Raw genomic sequence first — 16,118 nt, 5'->3', positions numbered from 1 at the left:
CTTAGCAGCAGCTGTTAACTGTTAACATGGGATGTTAATTAACATATGTTTAACAGTACACTCACAGTACATTATTCACGTTTCTAACACATTTCCGAGCGAATTTAGCATGCATTCAGATATTTAGGTTCACCAGGATTCTATCAATGGTATGGTAATACCAAGGATATTTGCATCATCTGAGAACCATGATAAGTGAAAATGGGGCTGACATTCCGTTTTGAATTCCTCAACTAGCACAAAAGCCAAATATGAATGCAACATTACAATTTTTTTGTTTTTCTTAGTTTTTATTGAAAGTTGTAAATTTAAATAATTTGTTTTAAGGCTTCGAGATAATGTTTGACATACGCTAAGGCTTAATATGGAAAAATTCAACTTGCTTCTTATTTGGACTCGTATTATTCAAACAATCCCGATATTGTTTTGTTTCTTTCTTTTTTCAGCAATGATGTCGCGCTATATCATAACATATATATACTTGTTGATAAGTATATAAAGAGATATATATAATTTTTTTATTATCGCATTTAACAAACTTTAACTTCTTGTGTTGAGCAAACTAACCCTTCTAAGTGTGTGTGTGTGTTGGTTGGTTGTGGTTTATTTATCATAGTTGATTAACAATTATTAAAACAAGAAGCATTTAATTTAGGTACAAAAGCATATATGTATTACATGTACTCGTATATGTAGATATATATATATATATATGTATATCATATAAGGTAAGTATATTATATGATAGTTAGTTTTAATGAACAGTTTTATAATCTTATTAAGGCCACACAATCAAGAACTGACAAGAGTTTCGTAGAGTGAAACAAGCGAGTTGAAAGGAAACCCCAAAGAAATAGGGCAGAGAGCTGACAACAAGTATACGATGACAATGCTAACGATAGGGTATACAATGTTCGACAAGTTTCAGGGAGAAAACAAACAATCAAATCAAATTTAAACGAAACACAAACTAAGCCCGCATCGGCTGAGGATGGGCTCTGCGCTACCAATAAGAGCTTACAGATACTTGTTTTTAGTAATTATTATAAATATATATAATGCATATATATATATCACACATATATATATATAGTATGCATGTATGTGTATGCATGTGCATGTGTATATGCATTTAGTTTAAGTTAAGCTAAACACACGAGAAAGTTAAGTTTAGTAAAAAGTCTACAGATGCTGAAGGCAAACGCTAATTACAAATCTTTAGTTACACGCAAAACGTATATTTATATAAATTTATATATATATATATATATACTATATATATATCTGTGTGTGCATATGTATGTGTGCTTTTGCGGTATAAATATGTATATGAGAGTTAGAGCTTTTGTAAAAGAATATATATATATACATATACAGGGGTATATATATATTGCACGATCCGTTCAAATGGATACCAATTCAGCATGTAGCACAGACTACGTTATCTATATATATATATATATACTATATATACACACACACATATGCATATGCCTATGTATATACACATTTATGTATATTTTATAGTTTTATAGCTATTGTTCGTAAAATGGACTAATTTCGTTTCACTTTTTGCTTCATTTTTTTGCTTTAAATATTTTTGTTCAGCGGCTTTTCTCTGTTCAGCTTCAACGCCTCAGCCATGATGTGAGCTCCTGCTGCTGCTGTTGGCCCTGTTGCTGCGGCTGGTGCTCCTTCTGTGCCCGCTCCCGCTCCCGCTCCCGGTCCCGCTTTTGGTCCTGTGCTCCACACGATTCTGAATCTCATAAAAATGGATTATTGGTGTTCATAGCGCCGCTGGCCTGTCGAGTTAAATGAATAAATACATTAATATAAATATATTAAAAGTTAAGCAAGCGTGCGCTGGTCTAGAATGCTCGAATGCTAGCTACCCTGTACCCAGCGCCAGTTTATTTTTGCAAACTAGGTATATCCATTTTTTATTCTACTGATAAACGACCGCTCAAAATCGATCGATATTTATCGTTCTTTAAAGAAATAGCCATTTCTAGCCTATAACAACTATTACGCCTATCATATACATTTGCACAACGGGCATATATACCCTGTTTGAATACGGGTACAGGGCATACAAAGCTGAGCACAATGCCTACCGCAAATGGATTATTAAAGCCGCCGGATATGCCGCCGGCGAGCACGGGCGCTGGCTGCATGCTGCCAAAGCCACAGCCATTGGGCAGACCCTGGGCCAGGGCAAAGCCGTTGTTATTGAAATTATAGAAACTGTTGGCTGTCATCTGCTGCTGCTGTTGCTGCTGCAGCAGCTGTTGACCTGCAGCCGCTGCTGCTGCCGCTGCCGCCGCCGCAGCCGCAGCCGCAGCCTGCTGTGGACTGCTGCCGTAGCCATTTGGTATGAGCGCCAGCTGGCCATAGAGATTCTGCTGCTGCTGCTGCTGCAGTTGCTGTGCCTGGAATGGATTCACCAAGTGGCTGCTGTTGCCGTTGATGAGCAGCGCCGACTGCTGGCTCTTGAAGGGATTGGCATGTAGGATGTTATTGTTGTTGCTGCTGTTGTTGTTGTTGGCTGTGGATTGTTAAATGTTTTAGTTGCGGTTTTTGGTTAAGGTCTGGCAGTCTTACCCGTGCCAAAGGCATCCGTCAGCTGTGTGAGGTTGCCACTGGTTGGCGTCGGCGCCTCCGTTTCGGTGGCCTTCAGTTCGCGCAGCTGCTCGTCGAGGTCCTTGAGCGCCGCATAGCGATCCTCGCTGGGCGCAGCGCCTGCCTGCCGTGGGCTCTGCTTATTTGTCGTTTGGCTCAGCTGTTGATGGCTCTGCAAGGCGGCGCCTGCAAAGGGTTATAATTAGAAGGGATTAGTCGAATGCCAGCAGCAAATACGCAAACTTTATTTCTATATTAAAGTAGGAACTCAAAAGGCAGCCCAACAGCACATAATACAAGCAACAACAACAACAACAACAACAAGCCAAAACTACAAACACAACTCAACTAAATGGAAATCAAACAAATTAGTGTGCACTAGTCGGAAGTGCCCGACCAGCAGATACCCTGAACCCAGCGCTACCTTCTGATGTTGCTGTCGTACGCCAAAATCGCAAGGCTCTAACAATAAAGCTTTTTTTCCATAACTGGAAGGAAATGGAGCAAGCTTTCCAAAAAGGGAAATAATATTAAGCTGTTTATATTTTACAAGAATCTTTATACCAAGTTTCGAGTAGCTAGCTTTTATAGCTTTCGAGTTATGTTTAAATAACCAAATCTCAAAATCGGTATTTATCGATATAATGAAAATGGCAGGAGTTTGCGTTAAAGTATTAAAAGCTCCTTTTGCATTAAGTTTGGGAGAATATATTCACAATTTCAAGTGTCTAGCTTTTATAGATTTCAGGTTATGCTTAAATAACTAAATCTCAAAATCGATATTTATCGATATTATGAAAATGGCAGAAGTTAGCGTTAAGGTATTAAAAACTCCTGCATAAAGTTTGGGAGATAACCAAATCTCAAAATCGATATTTATCGATATTATGAAAATGGCAGAATTGGCTTTTGTGTTCTCCAAGATCCAAGCCTCAGCTACGCAGACGGCCAGACAGAAATTAAATCGTCTTCTTTCAGATCGAGAATATATATATCTTAATGGTGAATTCTTCGCTCTGCCTGCAAGGGCTTCATCTGCATCTGAATGGGTTCAGGGCATAAAAAGTCAGCGTAAAACTTACTCCACGTAAAGAAAGGATTGTAATAGGCATTTAAAATATTCGAATTTGAGTCGCACTCATTATGCTCGACCGTCGCATTTGTTGCTGTTGTTGTTGTTCTTGTCGCTGTTTCTGTCTCCTCTGCGGAGCTGTGGAGCGCGCTCAAGGCCCGACTGAACGCTGTCTCCGGCTGCTTCAGCTGGGTCAGAAATGGATTTGTGGGCGTTCGGCTGGCATCTTCGCCGGAGTCTGGACACTTGGCCGACTCCAGCGAGGTCGCCGAGCTGTCATAGTGTATGGCAGGCGGCTTCTCTGGCCAGCACTCGTCGCTCCAGAGCGTCAGCATGGAGTAGGCGGGCAGCTCCGGCTCCGAGCTGGTTTCTGTTGCCGAGCGCAGCGTTGCAAATTCATTCTCGAAGGGATCTGTTGTCGGGTCGGGCGTGCTCCAATCGCTCCAATCTGGCAGCGATGCCTTCGACGGGCACGTGCTCAGCGCTGGGACAAACGATTGACAGGAGCAGCACATAAGAATAGGGCACAGCGAGATCAGGAGGAGAGAGTACATAGATTAACGATAAATGTTCTTTCACAAGGCCAAACAAGCTGGAGTTGTTAAGCGAAATGCGATCTATGTGAGAAAATGCTCTACGCAATTGCCAAAAGCAGCCAGAAACTGGCATTCGGTTTGTGACCACGTGCAGCAGCAGAAGAAGAAGCAGCAGCAAAACAGGTGAGAAATCATCTTGTGTGGCGCGTGTGTGTGTGTGTGTTGCGCGTGTGATGCAAGAATTGTAAATAATAAAAAAACTAAAAACAAACTAGAAAATTTGAGAAAATAATTCCCTTGCAGAGCTTTGACAAATTATTGATATTTAAAAAGGAGAAAGTGAGAATTTGTTCGGCACGCCCAAGATTTAATACACTTCTAGATATTTGCTTTTTACAGATATGTGAGAATAGCGAAGCTCGCACATGCTGGTGAAAATTTCATGGAAAACAGAATACTTTTCCATATAAAACAACATCCTTTTTCTCGACCAATTCTTTCTATAAATCTATATAATATAGACTTGGCACATATATAAAAAGCATCGTTAAAATTGGTTAAGGTATCTTAAGAAGTAAAAAAGTTTTCCTTACACGAACCGACTTTTCTGCCGATTATTCCTATGGCAGCTATATGATATAGGGATCTCATCCGACATATGAACCGCCTAATGCTCTATAGAAATCAATCTATCTCCGAGTTAGCCTCAGCCTGTTTATAGCTGGACAATTCTCTAGAAACCTGCTCAGACATCAACTTTAAATCCAAAGTTTGAAGTAGGAAGCTTTAAAAGCTCGTCAAAAATAGGTTTTCTATAGTTTTTCAACCTAGCGCAGAAACGATCGAAGCCAAGGATCGTTTATTACTGTGTAGACTATATAGCATAATTGGACGATATTGAGCATCATCAATTAAAAAATGATCATTATTATTAAAAAAAATATACATTAAAACTGTGGAAACACAGCAGAAATATGAAAAATTCAAGTATACTATATTTTTAATAATATATGTTTAAAACTTTAAACAGAACAGAGAATAAAACAAGATGCAAGTCAGCAAGTCTCATATATATTTGAAATGCTTTTTCTAATTCCCTTAGCCAATGCATTCCCTTCCGATTTAGGTAGAATCTATAGCAAAAAGGAGCAGCTGTACAAAATTTCTATCAACTAGCTTTAGTGAAGTCTGAGTTAGCAAAGTTGCAGACAGACGGACTAGACTATATATCAATTAAGCTCGCTTAAAGAAAGGAACCCACATTTATTACCACGCTCTGCCAGGGCTGACCAACAGGAACAGAAAAAGAAAATATTGAAAGAACTTACCATCAGCGACTGCATTGTAAATGGGCGCATGCTCGAAATCCGCAAAGTTCTCCGTTCCATTGCCATTGAGCTGATGATGCTGCTGCTGCTGCTGCTGCTGTTGCTGTTGGAGATGCGCCGCTCGGATGGGCTGCACCTTGGCATAGCCGTTGGTGGAGCTAACCGAACTGGCCGTGGAGACAGCCGGTGAGCCTGTGGAACGCGCCGCCGAGGTGGCATCAAATATGTTCGCCGTGCCGAAATCGGCAACGAAATCTGTTTCGCCGGCAAAGCCATTGCTGGCGCAGCTGCTCGTATCGGACAGGGCGCCCGTGGATGTGGAGCCGGCGCTGTTCAGGCTGGTCAGGCCCAGGCCAATGCCAGACAGATTATTGGAGAAGCCGTCATGATTGCCATTCAGTTGATTGTGATTGTGATTCTGATGATGATGATGGTGATGATGCTGCGGCCGGCTGATGGCCGTTGTGGATGCTCCGTTCTTAGACAGGCCATTGGCAGCTGTGCGCTGGGCGGCGGGCGGTGTCAAATGGATGGTGGCATAGCCATTGCTCGATATGTTGCCCGTATTGTGATGATAGCCATTGCTGGACGATGTCGATGTTGACGTTGATGTCGACGACGACGCCGACTTCAGATTGAGCGACTTGAGCGGACTGGCTGGCTCCAGATAGTAGCGTTTCCTTTCGTACTTATCGATCATCAGCTCGCGCTGATCCTGCTGCTGGGCGGCGGCACGCTTCGGATCCCACAGGCCCAGCCAGGTCTTTGCGCACAGCTCGTTACCGTGCGCCTTCAGAAAGTCCAGCTCCTCCTGTGTGAATGTGGCCATCGATATGGATTTCACTCGATGCGGTGGCGTCAGACCACGTCTGCAAAAAATCAACAAAATTCTTCAATATATATTTTATATTTATTATTTTATAATTTGTTTCAAATTTGTTTTGCACAAAGCAAATTTTACTTATTTCAAGCAGGCAAATGCTCGTAATAAACATATTTTACTTAGACCAAGCATAATTTTCTTGTTAAATTAATTTTTCTAATATTTTTAATTAATTTTTCGAACAGTTATAGTTCTTACAAAAGCTGCGAGTGGATTTTAGAGCAAAGTCTACTCGAAGTTGGAAAACCAAGCGTTAGATCTTTCACACTTTTCGCCAAGTGTAGAAAGTCGTTTAGAAAGATGGCCAAAACAAGTGGCAAGCATAATTCGGGTTTTATGGCCGATACTTGAGCAAACAGGTCAGAATGACCCGCTAAATGGATATTCAATTTCAGATAATTGCACAAATTAATTGGCCCGGCCTTGGGGTAAGCGCTGCAATTGGAGCAACTGGCCAAAGCGGAGGCGAATTTATGACCAGAAAAAGAAGAAGAAGAAGGCGATGAAGCGGCAAAACATGAAAACTGAAACCGGCCACAAAATGAAACTCAAAGCGAAAACCGGCAACAGCAAAAATTTGCCTCGCTAACGCTTAAAGCTAATTTCAGTTTTTCACGAATTTTCCCAAACGAAATGGGCACAGCAACAAAAAAACAAACACACACACACACAGAAGCTCATATATGCATATGTACATATATATATATATTATGAAGAAACTGGACGTTTCACATGAACGCTTCAGTGGCTCACAGAGCCAATTCGTTATGGTAAGCGAGACGAGACGAGACGAGACGCGACGAGTTGGCTGGAGCGGGCGTTAGAAGGGGAGGGGGAGGGGGGGCTGCAGCGAAAAGCGAGAGCTTCGATCGACATTGCATGGTTCTAAATGACACGAGCTGAAGATGCCAAATACTCTGTTCACAAAGCGAAAAAGAGAGTCTATTTGTGAGCGTTCTCGAGAAAACAAATTAATATAAAGAAACGTTGGGCCTTGTTAGCGATATGAATTTCCTTGGCCATCTACTTATTTACTTAATATCAATTTTCGTATATCGCCTTTCAAGTCTATTATTTTCGTACAGCCCTTTGCAACACTGATTTTCTTAGATTAATCTACTATCCACTATACTATACTATACGATCCATCTACTATTTTCTTAGATATTAAATGTAGTATACCGCTTTTCAACACTGCCTTTTTCATTCTCTCCTATGCAACACTAAATTTTACAGCAAATGTCATTCCAATTTATAATTTCCACTGCTTTCGCTATACAGCACTGAATTATTTTCAACTCGTATTCATTTAGAAAAACTATCCAATTCTGTTTCCTGCACTCAGTATCTATTTGCCGTTGCAGTAACTACAATTTTACCAACATTGATTATATGGTTTAACTTAACATTATTTAGTTAGTTAGATGTGCTTTTAAGCTTGTATTATTTAGCCATCTTACACCTCCTCCCTTATGTATATTCTCTTGCCTCTACCAACTTGAAAACGATTTGCCTTGATTAAACGATCTATTCTCTAACTTCTGCTACAGCCGAATCGATAAGTCAATTTAATGCTTTCAGCTAGTGTCATGCTAGCATAGGGCATTGTCTTTTTGCCCTTGTTAGGGTCTAATGCAATTTACAACTCAATTGCAATTTATGTCCGCTGCGACAAGTTCTGCAAATTACTGCGGGTCCGAGTCGCCGCTGAGACTCAACTGGGGGCAACTGGGGCAGCAGCTGTGTGCAAAAGTGATTCAATTAAAGACTGCACTTTGTGATGGAAAACTCTTTTCTTCTCGCGCTCTTTCTCTCTCTCTCTCTCTCTCTCTGTCGCAATTAACGCTGGCTTTCAAGTGGATTGGGATATGCAGAGACGATTTTCGATATTGCAGGCACTTCCGTTCGATGTCAATTGATTTGTGAAGCGCAACGGAAACCGGGCCTGAGATCAAATGCAACTGACACTCAGTCTGATGCCTGGTGTCCAAGTGGCCGTTGTCAGTTTGTTGCCATCTTTGTGTGTGGAGTGTCCAATTGTTGGTCTCGAGGCACGCACACGCAATTCGTTAGCCGCAGCCATGTGCCGCAATGTGGCCACAGCTATTTTTGTAACCCGAGTGAAAAGTGAAAGTTGCCCCCCTCACACACTCACACACTCGCACTCACAGTCACACACACCCGGTTCAGGTCCAGGTCCAATGCCACGCCCATCCGCTTACAACAAGCATTTGAATTGCTTTGGGTCGACAGCGAGAGTAGCTGGCAAAAGAAAAAAACAACAAAAAACAAAACCAGCGAATGGCAGTTTGATTTTACACTTTGTACTAAGTCATATTGTCATTTATATAAGATATGTATATATCCATATATATTCTAGCAGCAATAGAAGAGTCAATCTTCCTATCCTAGATCCCATTAAAACTTATGAACATTTGAAGCTAGAAGCAAATAAACAGTTTATAACTTGAAAGCATCATATTTGGTATACATAAACCTAGGTTTGCTATAAATATATAACTCAAATTTCAAGCCAATCAATTCAATTTCATAGAAGTTACTTAAGAACACATTTTAGTGTTGACAAACGTTTTCTTCAAGCTGATATAGTTATCAAGCAAAGTAATCAAACAGTATTGTTTAGCGCCAGCTTTTCATCAAGTAAAAATAATTATCTGCTATAAGAATACAATTCATAGACCATATTCCGAGTATGACGTTCAAGCATTGTAGTTAAAGAGTGTTGGTAAGCGTTTGCTACGTAGGTAGAGTGTTAGTAAGCGTCGGTTTTTCGACAAAAAGGTAAAGTTATCTAAGGAAATATAGTTTGACTTGTTAAACTCAAAGCATAGACCTGATTTCAAGTTTGGCTTTAAAATTTTGCATGCACAGAATCCATTTTACAATTATAAAACTCAGAAATGCTGCCAACTTCGGTGTTTCTCTTAAAAATGAATAAAAAAAAACCTTCCAGAAAGCATTAAATAAGGCTGATGTCATAAATCGAGTTTCCAGCTACGAATATTCTATACATATATATTTGTTTTTTTCTACAGCTGATCTTAGGTATCTCTGCCTGATTGCATATGAGAGTCTGCCACATTTCTGATCGTCGCTGGCTCTGCCCCTGGCTTAGCAGGGATCACCACAGGGTATGACTTGATCCAGCAGCATTGGCTGACAAGTTCCGACTTGTTTGCTTAATGTGCTAATTAAAAGAAACGACGCAAGTGAGGCAACAAGAGCCAGGGGTCTTGAAAAGTACACAGCACTTTTAAGTTTCTACACAAAATGATGCTAATTGGGCGGCCGAAGACCAGAGAATTGAGTCAAGTCGCAGCACACACAACAAACTGTGTCATCATCTGTCAGAGCCAGCGACCCACTCTCTGTGGGGCTTAGCCCTGTCCCGAAATGCAAAGGCAATTGCAACAATCGTCAACAGCTGTGTGTGTGGTTCAATGCATCCAACAATATGCGAAAGCTAAAGCTGCCGTTCACTAATTCACAATGTCCCCCCTTCTCTCTCTCCCTCTCTCTCGCTCTTTCTCTCGGGAAAAGGCCGGGCGGGTTGTGGAGGAGTCAAGAGTTTGCCGAAAGCAAAAAGCGTCAAACAGCTGTCGGGTTTTCCAAATCAGCGCCACATCTTTCGTGCTAGGCACAAGTGGATACAAAATTAAAACAAACACACAATGCCAATACACACACACACACTGAGATAAAGCTTAGCTTAGTTATGTGTGTATTGTATTTCAGTGTTGTTTTTTTTCGCCACAAAGTGCAAAACTTGTTTTTTGCGCATTTTGCGCACTCAGCGTAAAAAAACACAAACGCGAAACAAAACAAAACGAAAAAAAAAAACAAGAAAACTCGTCGCTGCGTTGCGGCAAAATATAACAACAAAATTGTAGCGAAATATTATGCATAGCCAACAGATACATTTAAAGATACAGATACAGCTACAGATCCTATATCTGTACATAGATACGCACATAGATATAGATACAGATACAGATACATTTGCAGCAACCTATAAGAACAGAACGTTGGGCATCGACGAACTAAGTATACCCTGCGCAGGGTGCACAAGAATGACAAGCGAGAGGTTGCCGGTTCGAATCCAGTTGTAAACTTTCAATTGTTAAGTTTCTTTCTGTGAAGCGAGAGGTTGCCGGTTCGAATCCAGTTGTAAATGTTCAACTTTAACGTTTCTTTCTTTTTCAAATTTAAAGTCTAAAGATATTGAGACTGTGAAGCGAGAAGTTGCCGGTTCAAACCCAGCTATAAATACACCATTTTTAAGTTTCTTTCTTTTTGAAATTTAAAGTCTACGGATATTGAGAGTGAGAAGCGAGAAGTTGCCGGTTCAAACTCAGCTGTAAATTTTCAATTCTTATTATATAAAATATATTTGTATATTCTATTCCAGCCAATCTTAACCTTATGCGTTGTCTCAGATATGTTTCCATGTGTTACACAATTCATAGTCGAGCGTGAATATCTTAAGTGTGGTAAGGGTATAACAATGGCATAGCGTTTTCAGACCTACCACATGACGTTTAGCGCTGCCGCCCGAGTCAAGAAATTGTGCAAAAGCAGCAACAATTCAAATAACAACAACAAAATTTCAATTATGATAATAAACAATACGAAAAGCAAAAGCTACAAACGGCAAATGAAGAAAAGTAAGCGCACCTAGTACGAGTACGAGATAGATCCAACATATGGAGGGGGATTTGAACTTTAGCTTCGAGTGCGAGTCATGAGCGTTAAGCAGCAAGAATTTATTTATTGCTGTGCCTTGAAATAACTAAAAAAAAAATAAATAACAATAAAAAAAAATGCCAATGAGTCATTTGGCGTGGCAGACACAGCTGATAACAAGCCAAAGAACTGGCAATTAGTCAATTTTCAAAAAAGAAAAAACTTAAGAGAGAGAGAGAGAGAGAGGGACAGAAAGAAACCCTTGCATTCCCCACTTTACAGCCAACTGGCTTGGCTAAGTAAATATTTCCAACGAATTTCTGTTTCTTTTTTTTTCTATTTCTTTTTCTAATATCGTTTTTTTAAGCCACGCCACGCCTCCTTCTCTAGAAATCTAATTAAGAAAGCCACACTTTCAACTTTTGACTGGAATTCTTTCAAATAAACCATTTTCTTTTCAATTAATTTAAACAAAAAACCTGTTCAGTTAGTTAACTAACTAATACCACAATAATATAAATTACTAAAATCCAGGGAATACCCATATTGCAGTCGGGGGACCTGAACCCCTTCAGACTGTACCAACTTTGAAATGTTAAGATTCTATTAAAGAATTCTGATTCATGATACTCTATACACGAAACCTGATACATTTGCTGTCAATGTTGAATCAAGTGACTTGCTTAAATTCGATCTAAACAGAGTATGCGTCATTATAATACGATTTTAATACGGACTCACTAAGTCATTAAATTTAAATTAAAGTCCACAATATGCACGATACATTTTTATGTGAATGTTTTCTTCGAATTTGTGCACGGGTATCTGTGACCATTCAGCATGAAATAGTTATCGGAAGTGCGCGACTAGCAGATACTCTAAAAGCAGTGACAAGCTGGCGTTACAAGCTCTTTGTTCTATACACATAAGCAGCGGCACAATTTAAGCTTCTTCTTTGCCCTTTCTTTCCATTTTGAATATAAGGAAATGCTTTCTCGATTAACTTCCGATGTCTTTTTGTCTTTTTGACATTTTCAGGGCTTTCGGAGTTTATAGTCCGTGCTTTTTTTAATTTTTAAGACTTTTAAAGTTTTTAGTCCGGTTTTATTTTTTGCAATTTTCTGCGCTTTTGACGTTTATAGTATGATTCATTTTCAGGGCTTTCGGAGTTTATGGTCCGATCTTTTTGAAATTTTCAGGCCTTTTTTATATGGCAGCCACCTGTGTGAAAATACTAAAGCGCGAAGCTTACGTTTAAAACTAATTTGTGTTTAGTTATGGGAGAAACAGAGGAAGCTATTAAATATAAGGGAACCTACATAAGACGCGGACAGACACGTTGTCCTGATGAAGAATCTTATGCTCTACGGGGATGCTTCCTTTGGCCTGCTTAATACAAACTATTACTCTCCCTCCCTCTCTCTCTCTCTTTACCTCTCTACCCATTAGCATGGGGTTCAGGGTATAAAACTCAAACGTCATATATCAGTAATAATTAAAAAAAATGAATATATCAAAGATCCATTAGTCTCAAGATTTGATTAATTAAGTATAATTCACAGTTATACTAAATTTTAATCAAGCGGCAGACTAGAGTTCGAACCAGTCTCCCACTTTAAGATTGTGTTTTCTTATTAGAACAAACAAATATTTACTTTATTCTTTAACATAAATTCGGACTAAATAGAAAATATGCAACTAATCTTTATAGTTTACTCTGCAATACATAAACAAACGTAGACTAGTCGTGGATTTGAACCGTTGTCCTGCTTTTTCAATTGTCTCAAATAGTGGGTCACTTCGATAACTCAACCAGCGAGCTTCGTTTCAAATAGCAATAAACCAAGTTAAGTTAAGTCTTTAAGCTGACTTTAAGGTCACAAAGAAAAAAAGAAAAAAAAAACAACTCAGCCAATTGTACTCGATATTTATATTGTTGGGTCATTGAAGTGCACCAAAAGCTGATGTATTTACTGAATGTTTTGAAGGTTGTTTAAATTGGTTTTCTTATTATTTTTTTCTTTATGTCCCCTGTCCTAAAGTTAAACAACTTACTGTAGACTTGTTTGTGTTGGCGAACAAAACAATAAAAAAAGGTTCCCTTTAATATGTGGACACGAGCGTTGTGGCCTGTGGCAAGCTTCGAGCTTAACTGTCAGCTGTGTTGGCGACGCCACAAAAAGTATGTTAAATAAAAAAAATAAAAAACAGACGAAATGCGTTGCAGCAATTCATATTGCAATGGCAAATATTTGCGTGTGCGAATGGCGATAAGTGGATGTCAAGGGGCGTCTCAAATTATAAATGTAATGTATATATATATGCATATATATTGTCTGGTTCGGATTGATATGTTATTCACGGAAATCCATTCGTAATGTTTGCCGCAATGCATACGCCCTGAAGATAGGTCCCAGCCGTTACGCCCTTTCCAGCGGTCATTCGGTGCAGGCGTCGCTGACACGTGCTTGATGTATATATATTATATATACATTTAAATTAATTGTTTATTGAAAAGAACAAAAGACAAAGCCCTAATAGCTTATCTCGCAGTTGCCTTACAGACAACAGAGCAGAGACACAACGGGCATCGAGACAAACAACAAGAAAGCTGCCTCGAACAGCTGTTCGGTTAATTGACATTGGCTTTCCCAGCTCTTGAGGCGACTCGGAATGGATCTGACCTTAAGAAAATATTATTAACTTGAAGTTCAATAGCATGCGGAAATCTACAAGACGCACAGTGGTTTGTTCAGAGCATAAAAAAGTGAACAATAACAAAATAATCGAACAACTTTAAAAATCAATGTTTACTTAAATCGATTACTGTCATCGATATATTGGACAACAAAATAAATTTTGAAAATGTAAAAAATCTTGAATCAACGTTTTTAAAACAATGTTTACTAAGATGTTATCGATTAATGCTATCGATATATTGGATAGCAAAGTTTAACTTTAAAAATGCATGTTATCGACTAATGTTATCGAAATATTGGAGAACAAAACAAAATTTAAAAAAAGGCCATAACTCTCGAAGCAGAGTTTCAAAACCAGTGTTCACTCACATGTTATCGATTGCTGTTATCGATATATTTTTCTTTGAGCTATAATTTTATAATTTGTTCTACAAAGTAAGTAAGTTTTGTACAATTTCTAGGCTCGTTTAAAATTATAAATAGATATATTATAGTATACCTATATTATCTCAATCCTAAATATAAGGGTATCCCCAGAATGTTTAATATTTGCATAACTTTATATCTATTTCTTCAATTCTGGCTGACTGTTTTCTTAATATGTTTTACTTTGATATCAAGATATCGTCTGGCAAATGAATTAATCCTAATCTGCTGAAAGTTTTTAAATAACACCAAGAACGGATAACATCTGGATATATTTAAAATCCTAATTCTCCACATTTTCGAAACACTGTGCGGTTGAGCATATGAATCATTCGACTGAGCGTGTGACAGCATTGTGAAAGACTATCAAACGGCACAAACAGGGTGGGGGGATGCAGGGAGATCAGGAGGCATTCGGGCAACGGGTGCAACAACGGAGGGCTAAAAATATCAACCGAGTTTCAGTTTCAACCGCAGTCAAGTGCCTTACAAGGCAACGACAATGTCTTTGCAACCCTGACGGCATGAAAAGCTTTGGAATTGTGCGATCCCAAGTGCGATATGTGTCATGAGTATGTAAATACAGATATACACTATATATAATTGTGATGCATGTATGTAGTTTCTATGTAAATCAACTAAAATTGCGGCTAACTTTGCAACGGTGTCGTTTTCGCTGCTTATACCCTGTAAAGTTGTCATTGTTAAGGGCATCTGCGGCTGTTAGCTAAGCAAAAACTTTTGTTTATGATTTATTACTGCAGGGCATACTACTGGCATCCTTTATCATGTGTTCATCCTCCCATCGTCTTTATTAACTTAGTCACATTGTCCAATAAGTACATTTAATGATGTATTCCTTTCGGTATATTAAAGTCCAAGACAACTATTATACCCTATTAATGTGAGACTAAAGGGTTATCTAAGTTCTATTGACTCAGTGTGCTTACAAATATTATTACATGGTATCCCTTAGTCGGGTCAAACGTGCTTCATATTCGTTGGCTTATACCCTCTGTAAAGATAATTTTATCCTGAAGGCAAGTTGCAAGGCTGCAATTCACACAGTTTATACCCACAGATAACACAGGGTATCATATAGTATGAAGTAAATGTTTTCCTTACAGCCATCTAATCATATACAGGGTATTGTTTGCTGCGTACTTTTGCTTTACTTAGTGTGAATTACCTTGGTAAATACAAGGTATCGTTTAGTCAAGTAAAGCAGCATATTTCTGCTTCTAACAACCTGTAAACCTAAAATTGTTTGCAAGCGTTTTGCTGTAACCAACTCACAGGGTATTCCTTAGTCGTCAATTTGTACAAATTGGTTCTTTGCAGCCACCGATGACCTCGACTAGTCAAATACTCTAGCCATTAGTGGAACGTGTGCCTTTGTGGCACATAATAATATAAACATCTACACATACTTGTGCGGGATGTAAAAACATCTGAGAAACTTGCTCCTTATATAATCTGGCGGCACGTAACTGGCGTGCAATAAAATGGAAATGTAGCAGGCCACGGAGAGTACGTGCTAGTCAACGTACACAGCGGGCCGAGAGTATAATTCGCCAAGAAACAACTGACGACGACGAGTCAATTACATTTCAAGGCTAACCGACGAGAGATAAACAAAGCGAGTGGCTTAAAAGCGAGTAGCACCGGAAATATTCGCTACACTTGAAACATACAAACGGCAGCCATAAAAGAAAACACGAGATTGATTAGAAAAATAATCAACAAACCCGAGCTAAATATGTGTAGCATTTGCCATTTACTATTTTAAGTGCTGTGTGAGATATTTCGCTTTAATTCGCTGACCCACTCGCAAGCTCTCAGCTTGCAGTT

At 39.2% G+C, this 16,118-nt stretch overlaps 1 protein-coding gene across 3 annotated transcripts in view; it reads right to left on the bottom strand.

Annotated features, from left to right (window-relative positions):
* Window positions 1–1,330: 1,330 nt before the first annotated feature.
* The window catches only part of LOC115765873 (arf-GAP domain and FG repeat-containing protein 1), a 30,743-nt gene continuing 15,955 nt past the window's right edge, over window positions 1,331–16,118 (bottom strand). Inside the window, exons 1-6 of one of the 3 annotated variants that reach the window (XM_030709611.1) lie at window positions 13,198–13,268; window positions 5,556–6,424; window positions 3,702–4,175; window positions 2,602–2,805; window positions 2,115–2,545; window positions 1,331–1,802 (exon numbers count right to left, since the gene is read on the bottom strand). In XM_030709611.1, the coding sequence (XP_030565471.1) occupies window positions 1,764–1,802; window positions 2,115–2,545; window positions 2,602–2,805; window positions 3,702–4,175; window positions 5,556–6,384 (1,977 nt within the window). In that variant the 5' untranslated portion in view covers window positions 6,385–6,424; window positions 13,198–13,268 and the 3' untranslated portion in view covers window positions 1,331–1,763. Of the gene's footprint in view, window positions 1,803–2,114; window positions 2,546–2,601; window positions 2,806–3,701; window positions 4,176–5,555; window positions 6,425–13,197; window positions 13,269–16,118 lie in introns of those variants that run through there. The other 2 variants (XM_030709610.1, XM_030709612.1) reach the window with 2 other exon arrangements.

Source organism: Drosophila novamexicana, unplaced genomic scaffold, assembly GCF_003285875.2.
Source record: "Drosophila novamexicana strain 15010-1031.04,08,12 unplaced genomic scaffold, DnovRS2.1 tig00001059-arrow-arrow-pilon, whole genome shotgun sequence".
In the NCBI taxonomy this organism is placed as follows: domain Eukaryota; kingdom Metazoa; phylum Arthropoda; class Insecta; order Diptera; family Drosophilidae; genus Drosophila; species Drosophila novamexicana.
The sequence above is the reverse complement of the archived record's forward strand: the minus strand, read 5'-3'. Positions and strand labels throughout refer to the sequence as shown.